The following is a 15238-nucleotide window of genomic DNA, read 5'->3' on the forward strand; positions in this document are numbered from 1 at the left end:
ATCATCAATTTACTGTAGCAGGCAGAAGCCGACATTTAGCCACTTCAGAAATGTTGTACTCTCTTATATAAAAATGTTAAGACTCTGAAAACAAAAAGCTGTAAAAACTATCAGTATCTGTGAGAAATTTAAAGTGTTTGAAAGAAACTGATGTCTTATTGTGTTCCCCCTGGCATAATGTTTGCCATGTATGTGTATATTTACAATAAAAAAAGATTACATGAAGCTTGGCGCTCTCCATGCTGATCTGTTGTTCCGGCGGTGCTGAAGGAGTAGAATATTTTGCTGTAAAAGCGGCAAAAGGCTTCAGTCTTCAGCAGGACGTCTGCTACACTGCACAGCGCCACTGTTATTGTTGTTTACAGAATTCTGCGCATTTCTTAGGATGTAGCGTGACGACGCCAGCGAATCAGGAAACGCTCCAAAATAGGAGTAAATACGGAGACATGGATTCAACAGTTTCGGGATCTGTTCACCCTGGGACCTGGTTTCAAAAATGTTTGGTTTCAGATGGACGGAATGCTGAATTGGCGTGGATGACAGGGTGAATTGATCAGATATTTTTGAGTTTTGGCCTGGATTCGTCCTCGTGTGGGTGGGGCCTATGTATCTGGCCTGGGAACGCCTCGGGATCCTCCAGGAAGAGCTGGAGGAAGAGTCTGGGGACAGGAAGTCTGGGCATCTCTGCTGAGATTATCATCTAACTAACATTCATTTAGAGAGATAATCCCAGCTCCGGCAGTGGATTAGTAATTTCAGTAAATCGTACTGTGTTAAGGGTGTTTCAGAAAACTGTGGTATGCAACAAGGCCAATTCAGAAATGATGTAATAGTGAAACTCTAGACTTGTATATGAACAGTCCTGAAGGTCAGGAAAGCATCTCCTCAGGTTGGAGTGAGATTAAGCTTAGTGTGGTTAATCTGAGTTGAAAATGAGTAAGAAATCCCTCAAAAGCAGGATTCTCATCAAAGATCATCAACTATTGACCGGATTTAGAATTTACATCTCTGTAATGTTGAGATTTGCATTTCTTATTTTAGCTTTTAAAGGTTGTGCCAGTAAAATGTTTGTTCTTAGTTTACAAAAATGACCTAAACGTTTGTGTGTGTCTTCTGATCAACACAAAAGTAATGATAAAAGTAAATACTTTGAAGGTAAAGCTAGGGCTGCATGATAGCAGGTAAATGTGCAATAAATCAGTTGTGATTCAACTTATGACACTAAAACAAACAAACAAAAATGTAATTCCATGTAAAACATGACCCACTCACACTGTAAATTAGGGGGCAAAAGAGAGATCATACTTCTTTATTTGTTCCGCAGTGGGGACATTTTTCATCGGTGCAGCAACAAGAGAGTAAATAAAACAGCAGCAAAAGAAAATGAATACAAACAATAAACTCTAAGTATGAAAAACACCAACAACAGTGACAATAATATGTAATTAAGATGGGAACAGCAACATAATTTACATTTTCACAGGAGTACCATGAGTAGTGATTGATAATATACCTGAGATTATGTTATCACTGCTCAGAATAAATGAATAATATAAGCATCGCACACAAGGGAACAGTACTGAACCATAAAATGTGCATTTTCCAGGTTATACAGTCTCACATCTGCAAGGAGGAACGTCTTGCCATATCACCTGAGGAGAAGCGGCGCTCCGGTGCCGTCAGCCGTCTTTCACGGGGTGGGATTCGTTGTTTATTAGAGAAGACATCTTGGCCGCCACTCCTCCTCTGTTTGTTGTGACGCACTGCCTTCCTCCGTGGTCGGTCCGGCGGGATGGGCTCTGGCACCACTCAGCCCTGAACTGGACGCTGCAGTGTGGAGGATGGACGGAGGCCAGTGGCTCTCACTCTGCCTTCACAGCAAGGAGGTTGTGGGTTCAAATACTGGCTGGGCCTCTCTGTGTGTGTGTGGGGGTATTCCAGTTTCCTCCCACAGTCCAAAAACATACATGTGAGGTTAATTTGAGTGACAGACTGTTGACCTGTCCAGGATGAACCCGGCCTTTGCCCGTAGGTCACTGGGATTGGCTCCAGCACCCCACAACCCTACGGGATCAGGTGCAGGAGGACAGATGGAAGATATGGACCCTCTTTACACACTGAACCATCAAAACCTCCATTTCAGTTCACTGTGCAGCGATTAGCCTTTGTAGTGGGTTTGAATCAGAGCGGTGACTGGGTGAACTTTCTTCTGGCAGTCCTGTCTCAGGCTGAAGTCGTGCACGTGAGTGAACAGACGGCCCTCGGGGTCTGCAGGTTTGATAAACCCAGTGCAGCATGACAGCCTGGTCCAGGTCTGGTCTGGTGCGCTCACTCATCTTGCACGGATGCACGCATTTTACACGCACATGCCCATAAAGCATGTGGCACGTTCCCATGAGTATGCAGGTCCACACGCACGCGCCCATGACGCATGCACGTTGACATTTGAGCACGCAGATTCATATGCACGAGCCCATGAGGTGTATATATATATATGTATGTGTGCAGTTTGACAGTGTGCCTGTGCACGTGCTGAGTTCAGGGGACGGAAAGTGGTCATTACTTTAAAAACGCGCTCCGTTACGTAACGTCCGCACGCGCACAGGGGAAGCCTGTAATCGCGTGGAGTGCGCACCTTTCCGCAGGCGGCTATTATTAGCCGTGTGCCCGGTCCCCGCAGCGCTGCGGGCTGCACATGTCGCACCGGAGCGGGGGAGGCTCTCTCCTCTTCTTCTTCTCTTTTTTTGGACGCGCTCCGCCAGCACACACACACTTCCGCGTTGTGTGTCACCGTTAAGCAGGAAGCGGTGCGGTAACGTGAAGGAGTTTACGTACAGGTATGTCGGCCAGTCTCCGTGCGTCAGCCCGCTGCGGCTTCCCGGATTAACCACTCCGGGGACCAGCGGGTGTCCGGACGGCTGTCTGTCCGCGTGTCGCTGCTGTCTGAGCGGGACTCTCCATGTTGCAGAGCCGCTGGAGGAGAAGCTACATGGAGGCTAGCCGCCTGACGGACTGACCCCGGATCAGCCGCCGCTCGGCACTCAGGGGGACTGCGGCACTTCCCGCCGCCATGCCAGCCGGTAAGCTGTGTGTTGACATGTCGAAGAAACGACCCTCCACTCGAGTGAGTGTGTGAGTGGTGCGTTTGAGGACTCCGCTGCGGCTCATTGACATGACGCTGATGGGAGGGCTGTGGTGCGTTCACGGACAGCCTTCCTCCTCTGTCCGTCATGTGTGGTGGTGGGACATTTCTGTGTTCGTTTCCTCTTTAAAAACCTATAAAAATGCTGTCTTCCAGTGTGTCCAATAGCCTGCGCCATGGCGTGTTTTAGTGCGTGCCTTAGTTTACCACACGTGAACTGTATTGTTTACAAAATGCTTCATACAGAAAGTTTGCACCTTCTCTCCCATACGATTCTGAGATGAGTCCATTACTTTATTTCCACGTTCACGTTGCATTTCTCAGTGAGTGTTCTACATATGACAAAAACTAAAAGAACATGCAGTGATGCGTTCACTGTCAGTTGTTAAGACCTGCAGCCAAAAACATGTAAGGTATTGTTTGCGTGAAATCTCAAAAATGTGATCAAAATTTCCTATTGGAACTCTTAATACTTCCAAGTGTTTCTTTCTCTGCACTGTAACTGAAATGCCACACTTATTTGATTACTTTCTTTGAAATATCGTCATGCATTTGCTGTGGATTTGTGCTGATGAAAATAATTCAGGGATACTTGACTGCCACCTTTTCCGCCTCATTTTGGAAGGTGTTGTCTATTCCTGCAGATGGACTGTTTCAGTTGTCTGACTGTATGAGCTTGTTCTGCTGCTCAGAGCGGGGAGAGGTGACAGAGAGGGACCTTCTGGCTTGAGGCTTTAAGAGATCCCCTCATGGGATTATCATGGATTTTTACAGCAGGCTGTGTGAAGAGGTATTGAGAACTCAAACCGTTTCCCAAAACTCATTATGCTTTTAAAGGTAGCCTTGTTTCCATTTTAGTACGACTTTGAATTTTAGAACTGAACTGAAGTTCAGAGCTGAATCAAGCAGCAGCATTTAATCCACATTTGACCCCAGAAATTCCTGTTCTGGCCCTACGGAGCAGAATTAATGATGCTAATTCAAAGTTCAGATTTTTCTTTAATAATCTTTTCTCTCCTTGTCTCTGGTTGTTTATGGGGAACAAACAGATTCAGAAATACTTGTGTCGGTATCGGATAATGTATGCCTTGAAACTGAGAATAGGTCAGTTAATTCTTGCAGTTCATCGGTCACATATATCGGATAGTTTTAAACCATTTGATGGTTGTCTGAATACACATCGTTCACCTCGTGCTGAAACTCCAGCGTGTGGATTGATTCCCTCAGTCGTAGATCCTTGAAACACGGTGGATTTTGGGAAGGCGCGTCCCAAACCGGGAGCATCCGCGATCTGGATGAAGTCTGCAGGGGAGTCAGGCCGTCTCCGAGGACGTCTGGCAAATGGGTCGATTCACCAGAGTCCTCACTCTGACTCACACACACACACGCACACACACACACACTTTCTTGGCGCTTTGCGGGTTACAGAAAATGATTCACAGCAAATCAAAGCACATCAGGGAGAAGTGTGAGTCCTGCACAGCTCTCCTCTCGCTGTTTACCTCCGTGACTCACTCCTCCTGTGAACAGCCCCGAGTGGGATTCTGCCGTCTCAGGCCTGCAGATCACTGACCCCCCTTCAGAAGATCACCTCTTAAATTGTGAGTGAAATTAGTTGCACTTCTGCTCACCTCTAAGTCATGTTTTTTCTTGCATATGCTGTTATTTCTCCGTGCAGCAGCAGAATCCTGTTTGTCCCACAGTCCTAAAATGTGAGCATGTCCAAGACTTGACAGGTTTTCACTGAGGGCAGTCGTGCTTGGAGCAATGCTTTCTTAGTATGGTTCCATTCTATGGAGATTTGAAATATTGGAAGTATACTAAAGCCAGGGTCGGCGATCTTGGAAAACTAGCATGTAGCACGAATGTAGCATCTCCCCAAGGCTCCGGCCAGCTCCCACCCCACTGGAGGAGCTCCCGTTGGGAGCGGAGACGCGGAGATTTTCGCGGTGCGCGGCGCTTCTGCATCCAGTGCGTTCCTGGCGTAACCTGTCCTCAGCACTTCGTTTCTTCGTTATTCTTTATCTGCACTACGCCAAGTTATGGCGCACTCAACGGTAAGTAAAGCCCCAAACATTCTTCTCCGCCATTCTGCAACGACGGTCCGTCCTTCTACGTGCACTGAACCAGGGTCAGTGCACGCCGTTGACATGTACGCGCAGGGGGCAGGTCGAACGGCGACGGGATTTGATTGGTTTAATAAAAGGTGTCCCGTCAAGACTATTGGTTGCTGTTTTTCCCGTTTTCCTCCTGCTGTAGATAGCGGATATTTTCCGCTCTACTTTAAGAACACGCTATGAATTGCTTCCCATCGGGTCATAAAGATCATTTTAACCAGTATTTAAAAAAACGTATCTCATTCAGATCGCCAAACCTAGCTTTAATCTTTTGTGCTTATTTTCATCAATTACATTAAAAAAATATACATATTGAGTATATTCTCAATATTTAAATTCACTGTTCATTTTCCTGCTTTGTTTGATTTGCTAAGACGTCTTAATGCTGCTTTCTGCTCTCATAAACGGTTATCGCCCTGGGGGGGCTGTAACAGCGGACTTGAACCTTTGTGCTCTCAGCTGATGATCACTCTGGGAGTTCCTGCATACCAAGCTTTATACACCAAGGCTAAGCGTTGTTTTTTTCATTTTATTTTGATAATGATACTTTAAACTACATTGCAAATGTTAGAGAGCAATAAAGTCTTTTATTTATTGATTCTTTATGGAACCTTTTTACCAAGCTTTCACAGCACAGTCCCCAAGAACCATCGCTTTCAAAACTTTTCAGTATGAACATGAACATGTAGAAAAGATGCGTTTCACTTGAAATGTCATGTAAACAGGGGCTGAGTTTCTTCTTCCTCGGCTGTGGTGCAGACAGAAGTGCTTCTAAAGATTTATTGAACATTGATCACAGATCAGATTGTCCACCAGTCGTTTTGAGCATTTAGTCTTTAATGTTGTACTTGAGGTTTAAGTCAATGTTCCAAATGACATTTACAGCTTTAATTTGAAAGAATAGAGTTCATGCCAAGTGAATTAGCAGTTACAGCAAAGTATCTAAAATGGAATTGTGACTGTATGATCCGAGTGTGAAACTCGTAGCTCAATCCTCATTTTGAGAATCGATCTGAAGACTTTGCTCCTTGTGTTTTCCAGCAACAGAAGACTGTTGAATGATTAAGCAGGAGCCTGAAAGAAGTTTAACGAGATCCTTAAACGGCAGTGAGCGTGGGTTTCAGCGTGCGCTGCAGGCAGCAGAGATATAGTCTGAATAATAAAACACTCCACACACTGAAGTGTCAGTCACATGAAGCGTCCTGCAGCTCCGTCCCCGGTCCTTCCTGTCTGCCTGCTGCAGATAGAGTGACTCATCTTCACGTTTTAATGTTTTAATGTCCCCCGTTCCGTCTGTCTTCCTGTCAATGTCTTCGCTCATAACTTGGCTGCTGCTGGCAGGAAATAAACCGTCTTAAGATGATTAGCGGTGCTGACTTTCACCTGTTCTAATCTTCAGCAGACTATCAGAGGAGTGTCGCACAAATCAAAGAACCACAAAGAGTGTGTGTGTGTGTGTGTGTGTGTTGGACTCTGGGTGCCCTTGCCTTCCCTCCTCCGTCAGCAGCTGCTCTGGAGGAAACCAGCTGTTGTTTACAGGAGAACGGCTCGCTCTCCAAAACCCACCTGAGTGCCGGGGCAAGTAGGACGAGCAGTGAACCCCCGACGCCCGACAGCCCCGAGAAGAAGAAGAAGAAGGAAGAAAGCTGCTTCCTCCAGACAGACTCATTAATGCCGTAGTGCCGGCCAGCAGGGGGCGGCGGGGGGCGGGGGCAGCGAGGTGGGCTTTCTGGATGATGCAGCAACATCTGCAGAGTCAAGGACTCTGCATCCCTGCAGTGTGTGTGTGTGTGTGTGTGTGTGTGTGTGTGTGTTCTTGTATTTCTATCCTTGTCGGGGCCAAATGTCCCCACAAGGATAGCAAAACGTGGAACGACGTGCCTTGTGGGACCTTTTTCCGGTCCTAAGTAGGAGAAACAGTGTTTTCTTGACCATGTTGTTGTTACTGAAAAAAGTAAAAGTGCAAAAACATTTCTTTAGGGTTAGGCTTTGTTGTGGTGTGGGTTAGGGTTAGGGTAAGGGTCAGGGTTAGGGGCTAGACATGAATGGGAGTCAATGGACAGTCCCCACAAGGATAGAAATACAAGACTGTGTGTGTGTCTCTGTGTGTGTGTGTGTGTGTGTGTGTGTGTGTGTGTGTGTGTGTGTGTGTGTGTGTGTGTGTGTGTGTGTGTGTGTGTGTGTGTGTGTGTGTGTGTGTGTGTGTGTGTGTGTGTGTGTGTGTGTGTGTGTGTGTGTGCGCTCTGTAATTACTCCCAGTGGTAAACTGCTGATTACATTAGCGGTAATGTGACGCCTTCAGCATCGACCCCTGATGGGCGGCGGCGGCGGGACGGGGCCGCCTGTTTGTCTGTGTGTGTCTGAATATTTTAGCGGCGTCCATCAGTACCCCGCGGTCCGGCGCCGCGCACGGTTTCTCAAGGAGCCGCTAACGCGCCGGCTCATTTGCATCATAATTGCTGATGTGAAATAAAGTGATGTTTCCCATTTATCACCGCCGTTTGGTGCTCCTCGCCGGTTGTGCCGCCGCCCACCTGTCGGCTCCAGAAGCTCCTCAAAGCCACTTCACAATCTGGAGGCTTTAATCGAAATCACACCGTCCTCCCGACCCCCCTTCCCAGTTGTCATGGAAATGTAGATGTTCAGGTTTCCATTTGTGGACGGCTCGGCTCAGGGGAGTTTTTGGTGAGGCTGTGAGATTGCCTTCAGAATCCGAACGGAGATAACAGCAGAACTTATGGGGAAGTCGTCAGTCTCCGGAATGGGAGAAGAGGCCGCTAGTTTGAGTCCGCTTCACCCCAGGAACCAAGAGACGAGCAGAAAGCCTCATGCTCCACAGCCCGCCTCACACCCAGTGGTTCATGTCAAGCAGGAGCGCCGTTTCAACATGGACAACACATTTACGCAAACTCTTCCAAAAACGGGAAGAGGCCACGGCGAATGTTTCTGACTTGTTTCCTGTTGAATGAAGAAGCACAGAGTGGCGTGTTGGAACTGTAAAGCTCCTGTTAGCTCAGGAGGATAAGTCCAGTCTGTTCTAAGATGCAGTTAAGTCACCAACACCAAACTGGAGTCGGATGGTTTGTCTGCTTTTCATACTCTGCTTCTTGCTAATTGGCAGTAATTTCTGCTCTCGACGTGGCGTTCTATTTTCGAGCTCTCACTTCTGGGTCTGCTGTGGTCTGGAGGCTCTCATTATCCCCAAAGTGTGAACCGCCTCGTTTAAGTCATTATGTAGGACAGAGCCTCTGTCGCTCTTCGCTGACTGAACTGTTAAGATGCTGGAAAGTACCTTTTCCATGCAGGGAGTAATCTGCTTCCAGGAAAAGTTGCTCACTTTTGATTCCTGAAAACACAGCAGTGTTGTTGTTTTTTTTTTTTTCCTCGATCTTTCGGTGGAAGCCTTGAGTGTTGTGGTTTCGGCGGCGTGAGGAGGTCACGCTGGGGTGAGCGCTGCCCTCCCCATGACCCCGCTGGTGTGAGTGTCCTGCACTGAAGTGACGGCCGCGCAGGCCGGCGTGTAACACCCAGCGGGAGAGAGCCGCCACGCTGTCATGACATGTCGGCTTTCCTCTGCTTTTCAGTCCCTAATATTCAATACTCCTCAGAAATCACCTGTAAGTGTGAGAATGTGCGTTGGTTCCTGGTTCCTGCCTCGGTCGTCGGCGGTGATTGGTATGCACGGTGGAAGACGGTTTGTTCTCCAGAGGAGGATTTGGGCCTAAATATAACTTCAAAGCTGCCGTGCCTCCTCGGTTTCCTACGCCTGTCGCATCTCTGCAGACGTGGAAGCTTTTATCTTCCCGCGCTGGTCGCGGCGCTCGGCTCGCCGCTCCCTGCTCCCCGCCACTTAGGGGAGGATTTGGCACTTTTCTTCTGGGCTGTTTAGTCGTGGGATGTTTGCTGATGTCTCTATCAGCATCAGACAGGTGTCGGAACAGAGACGAGCAGCAGAACAGCACCAGCAGGGGAGTCGGCAACAAATTACAAGTCTTCTCTCTGAGGACTCTGGATCACTTACAGATTTATTTACATCATTTTATTTTTATTCTGAGTGATCTTTACTTATGAGATGAAATGGAATCAGGTGGGACTCATTCATGTTGAAAAATGTTGGTTTCATGTTCAACAGGAGAATTCTTGTATCCAGATTTTGCTGGAAGCTTCTAAGGATGCAGCACTTTAGAGGTTTTTGTTTTGACAAAAGGAGGAGGGTTTTTAAGAGTTGGTGGAACTGTTTGACACTCTATCTCATTTACCTGTTCTGATAAATATTCAAGGTTTTGTGAGAGGAGAGCTTTGAATCGATTTACATCTTGTAGCTCAGGAGGAGCAGATGTTTGCTCGCTCACGTCGGATGTACAGTTTCTGGATTCAGCCTGATGTCAACCTAACCTGTAAAGTTCAGTCAGGACATCAGGAGCAGCATGCTGTTCGCGAGTTCAAATTCAAATGACTTATCCTCCCATGCTTCAGAATCCTGTCTCTAAAGCCACTTTAGAGACATAATCATGTGTTGCATCCATGCAACAAATTCAGTCTGATTTGTGGTGAAATGCGGCTTGCTGGCGCAGTAACAGTCCAGAAGGGTTTCAGTGAATCCCCTGGCTCTGCAGGCGGCTCTGCAGGCGGCTCTGCAGGCGGCTCTGCAGGCGGCTCTGCAGGCGGCTCTGCAGGCGGCTCTGCAGTCAGCCCTGCAGTCGGCCCTGCAGGCGGCTCTGCAGACGGGTCTACAGACGGGTCTGCAGCCAGCCCTGCAGGCGGCTCTGCAGACGGCTCTGCAGCCAGCCCTGCAGTCGGCCCTGCAGGCGGGTCTGCAGACGGCTCTGCAGTCAGCCCTGCAGTCGGCCCTGCAGGCGGCTCTGCAGGCGGCTCTGCAGACGGCTCTGCAGACGGCTCTGCAGACGGCTCTGCAGCCGGCCCTGCAGGCGGCTCTGCAGGCGGGTCTGCAGACGGCCCTGCAGTCAGCCCTGCAGGCGGGTCTGCAGGCGTCCCTGCAGGCCGCTCTGCAAGCGGCTCTGCAGGCGGCTCTGCAGGCGGCTCTGCAGGTGGTCCTTTTATGGATGCGAGACGTAGTATGTGAAGTCTGGAAGGAATGTGTGGACACAATGAGTCTGCTCTCACACACAGGACAAAATCAGGCTTCAAGACGTTAAATTGCTGTGTTTTGACTGTTTTAAATTCACCAGAAATTCATTGTGATGTATTTTAATAGGAACTTCAGGTAAACCCCAGAAAGACAGACCACGCCATTTAGTCAATGAGTTAGAATTGAAGCACTGATTTAATCTCATTTAGTGAAGCCATCACTGTATATTGCAGCAGCTCCCTTCATCTCACAGTGTTTGATCTGAAATTCAAGGTTTTTCTGGTCCTCAGGTTCGTTAATGTAGATTCACTCAATTTAGCAGAGTCTGATTGAAAAGAATCAATAGCAGCTCTCTGCGTCAGACACCGAGCTTCATTCAGCTCCGCTCGGATAAAGAAACACTCATTTTGTTTCTAATTTCAGCTTTCTTGTCTTGTTTCCATGCCTTTAATGCCGCCAGAATATTTTATACCTCGGTGCTAATGAAGCATTTCCAGAAATAGCACTGTGTGTGGCCGAGCAAAGACCAGTTGTTTTTCTTTATAATTGAAACGTGTGTTTTTGACGCGTGACATTTTTATCCAACGCTTTCCATTAGACTCAGTTTGGCAGGTTGTTTGCTTTTACAAGATTAGACCAGAAGCAGGAAGTGTTCATTAACTAATTAAAATTGTTTTGCTACTTGAACAAATCCAACTTTTTTTTAAACCAACCATCTTTCATATTCCCTTGAAATTAAAATGGCTGAGTTTATGGTCCTTTCTGATGGTTTGCTTGTTCCTCATCGTGGCAGAATTCAGTGTCAGCAGGATCAACACATAATAGAAGAGAATAAAATCCAAATATAACACTTTCCATTTCTTACAATTGGAACTAGATGATGAAGGAAGACAGTTCGAAGTTTTCTGTATTTGTGTTTTTAACACATAAAAACAGTAACTACATAGTTTTTTACAGACCTCTCTACGTTTGAGAACACTGTCCCAGAACTCTTCCCATCCCTCTGGGCTCTGAGTGGAACGTTATATCCTCACCAAGCCTCTAAATTTGGACTTGCTCTCATTTAGCAGTGGATCTCCATTGTTACTTTTAGGCTGCGCGTTGAGCAGCGAGCCAACGGTGATATTTAGAAACACCGTGAAGGAAGAGACGAGGCCAGCTCGCTTTCATGTTTCAGCTCTGTGACTTTCAGTGGTTGTTAAATCAGAAGTAATGCCCGAGCTGTGAAGGTTCGCCTTCAACACAGCAGACGTTTAGTCTTCAGAACATCTGCTCAGCGCCAGATGTCCGCAGCTCCAAACCTTGACTTTAAAATGTCTTTGGCTGAAAAAAAAAACCTCCTGAGAGACCGTCACGGTGTCCTGACACTTCTGCAGAGGATCCCATTTCAAAATGCTTGTTTATCAGAAAATGTTGACATAAAAAATGTTTCTGAAAATTGCTCACGTTTTCCAAAAGAATCTCTGTGCCTTTTTGTGCCGCTGTCTTTCATAACCCCGGTGTTTATCGTGGCCGGCGCCGCGCTGCAGGCTTTTAGCATTCAGGGTTTAATAGCTAAAATTAGTGTCCACATAAAAGGAGGCACACAGTACACGTTCCCTAGAAGGGCAAAATCACCTCGTTGCACAATCACAGTGTCTCTCTCACTCACTCACTCACACACAGGCACACACACACACACACACACACACACACACACACACACACACACACACACACACACACACACACACACACACACACACTCACACAGGGACGTGAATCCCAGTACATCTGCATAATGACGCTCCAATCAGGACGATTAAACACCGTTAACCCAGCATGCAGAAAACCCCTCATCTCATCCCCTCAGTGTGCATGGCTGCAGGTGCACGTGCACGTGCACTGCAGGGTGTCTCTGGTGCCTTATCCCCATCAGCCCCCGGAGGACCGGGCACGGCCGGGGAGCGGACCGGGCTGCGGCGCTGCAGCTTCACCTGCAGCTCGCCGTGCCGCCGGCGAGGGGAAACACAAGCTCTGCAAGGTCAGCGATGGCTGCTGGCGGATGAAGAGGGGGGAAACGGGGGGAGAGAGGGGGAGAGGGAGAGAGGCTGGAGACAGAGGAGAGAGAGAGGGAGAGAGAGAGAGAGAGAGACGGAGTAGTGGAGTCCACCTGGCAGGCCGTCCGCCACTTCTCCTCCAAACAGGATGGATTCAGAGAACAACGAGTCGGGTAGGGCTGCTTTCTCATTTGTTTGCTCTGCCGTCTTTGTGTGTGTGTGTGTGTGTGTGGTGCTACGGCTTCGCCAAATCCCCGGCGTGTGTGTCTGGCCGTGTGTGAGACGGCGACGGAGCAGGGGAAGCTAGCACACTGCACGTCCATGTCTTAGCAAACAGTCCTGCAAGGTGGCCGCCATTGATGGGCGCCGTGTGTCAGCCGCTCCGGCACCGGCCGCCCAATCAGCCGCCGGCTCCTCGCTTGACGGACACGCCTCCGGGCCAACCGCCGTGCACACGCAGAGTGTTTCGCTGCCATACCCAGAGGGGGGTGAGTGGGGATGAATCGAAGGTCCTGCCGTCGCCTCGGCGGCGGCGTCATAAGTTTTCATTTCCGTCCTGCAGCGATTTTCCGCCTCAGTCTTGAGGTAAATGCAGCAGACGCAGGCTGGAGTGGAAAAGCGCTGATCTTGGCACGCGCCTCCTCGTGGCGCTCATGAAACCTAATTTCATGAGTTTTTAATCCCATGAACGGTGCAAATATAGAGACTCTGTTACACTTGAATTGATGGTGTTTGCAGTGAAGGGGTGTAGATTATCACAGAGAGCGGCTCTGAGTGAAGCCGGGAGCTCAGTGTGTTCAGAAGGCACTGGCTTTATGACTGCAGGATGCAGCACACACACACACACACACACACACACACACACACACACACACACACACACACACATACACACACAGAGCCAGCTTCATGAACATTTTCAAGGTCGGTTAAGGTAAAGATGGGAATATTTACATCAAAATAATCATCCTCGTGTGCAGCTGATAAAACTGGTGATATTGTGGTCGTTGCAGCTAAAGGTGGGATGTTTTCCAAATTAGAAAGTATTTTTTGGAAACAGATCTCAGAAATCCATCCCCATTTCTCCAGTGACCATGCTGCTGGTTCAGAATACAGGGAGTAGAGCGTGAAGCTGGGGTTTACTCATCCAGATGTTCGGGACATGGCCACTTCCTGCTTTACCCGTCACCGGAGGTGAGAGTCAGTTCCAAGGTGACCGGCCGGTCTGACGTAGCGCTGGCGGTGCTGACCGTGCGTGATGTGACGACAGACGCTGAAGAACGTTTGGAGAGCTGGGCGGGCGGCCTGTGCTCGGCTCGCTGTCGGTCGCTGCAGACTGAATCTGGTGAAAATCCTGAGGTTGGAGAGCAGTAGTGCGAATGTCATGTTCTAAAATCCGTCCCGTCCTCGCAGTGAAGCACATTTCTTGTCACGCCGGCATGTTTTGGGAGAAGCGCTCCGTGTCGTGCTCGTCGGCGTGAAGCCCCGGTGAATCTGAGCGTGAAGGACTGAGCGCTCGTGTTGGCGCGTGCGGCCGGCGGCCGTCCTTCAGCCTCGGGCTGCCGGATCTCTGATTGGCGGCCGTCCTGAAGCTCCGGAGGTCATCTGCTGCCTTTCATGCTCAATTAAGTCCCTCCCATCCACCCTCGCTATCTCGCTGCAAGACACGTATGTGTCTGTGAGGACGCTCATTTACATGCACGTGCACGTGCGCAAACTAAATGGAATCTAAACAGCAGGACCTGGTGACAGTTTCACTCAGGGAAACAAACAAACAAACAAACGTATTTTATTGAAACCATTTTGCTTCTTGTTTCAGCTGGTTTGATCCTGAAGCAGGAATTAAATGATATTTTCAGTTTTACTGGAAGGTTCTCGCTTTATTACCAGAGTCTGGACCTGGTTTGAAGTTAAAGACGGAAATGGAGAGGCACGCAAACTGACTGGGACCAAACACACCTGCAGCCGGGACGGCACAGATCAGCTGACTGCAACATATACTGCACACACACACACACACACACACACACACACACACGACAGCGGCTGACTGTACGATCAGCCGCTGGAGGACGCGTTCAGACTGACGCTCGGCTCAAAGCGCCGCAGCTCGCAGTATTTCACACTGAAACATGCTGTTCATGGAGGGACGCATGAGGAACGGCGGTAAGGTCAGAATTGGCTCAGCTTTATCTGCGTACCGCCGGCTGAGAGGTCATAGTGTATGATCGCAGCTGTCAGGGTTGGAAACTCCATCTGAATTTATGAAAACAGCCATTATAGCCCAGGGGTGGACCAGACACAAATTCCACGAGACGAGACGTCTCTCAAGATTGAGTCTACGAGATCGAGACGAGACGAGACGAGACGAGATGGGACGAGATTTTTGACAATCCCCATTCAAACCACGACGCACAGACGACGCCATGACTGCATTCGCACTTCATGCCACTAGGTGTGCCGTTAGCATGTTCAGCCTTGTTGTACAGAGACACCACAGAAGAAGAAGGGCTGCAGGCTGCAGGCTCTCTCTGCATGCTGTTAGAAAAAGAGTGTGAGCAGCAAGACGTGGTGATACGTTCATTGATGCGATGCAGCGTTTTTTCAATAAAAGAGAAGAACTGAACGACCGTTTCCACACATTTTATTTATGTTGTAATTAAACTGTATCACAAGTAGTTTGTGGACTCAAAAGACCAAGATTCCTTGCGGATAGAACATGCGCAGAACAGTATTTCATGTCCTTTTCGACCGGGTTTTTAAATATGAATATGAGCATATTTATGTTTTTGCACGTACTTACATGGCTGTGAGCCATGTACTGTATTATTCTGCCAATATTGCGGTTCAG

The 15238-nt window shown here is 48.4% G+C and overlaps 1 protein-coding gene across 1 annotated transcript in view; it reads left to right on the forward strand.

The window, feature by feature from the left end:
* Positions 1 to 2827: 2827 nt before the first annotated feature.
* efr3a (EFR3 homolog A (S. cerevisiae)) overlaps positions 2828 to 15238 on the forward strand; it is a 77629-nt gene continuing 65218 nt past the window's right edge. The window contains 1 exon segment of the mRNA XM_030114803.1: positions 2828 to 3080. Within this exon segment, the coding sequence (XP_029970663.1) occupies positions 3071 to 3080 (10 nt within the window). The 5' untranslated portion in view covers positions 2828 to 3070.

This window comes from Salarias fasciatus, chromosome 18 (assembly GCF_902148845.1).
Source record: "Salarias fasciatus chromosome 18, fSalaFa1.1, whole genome shotgun sequence".
In the NCBI taxonomy this organism is placed as follows: domain Eukaryota; kingdom Metazoa; phylum Chordata; class Actinopteri; order Blenniiformes; family Blenniidae; genus Salarias; species Salarias fasciatus.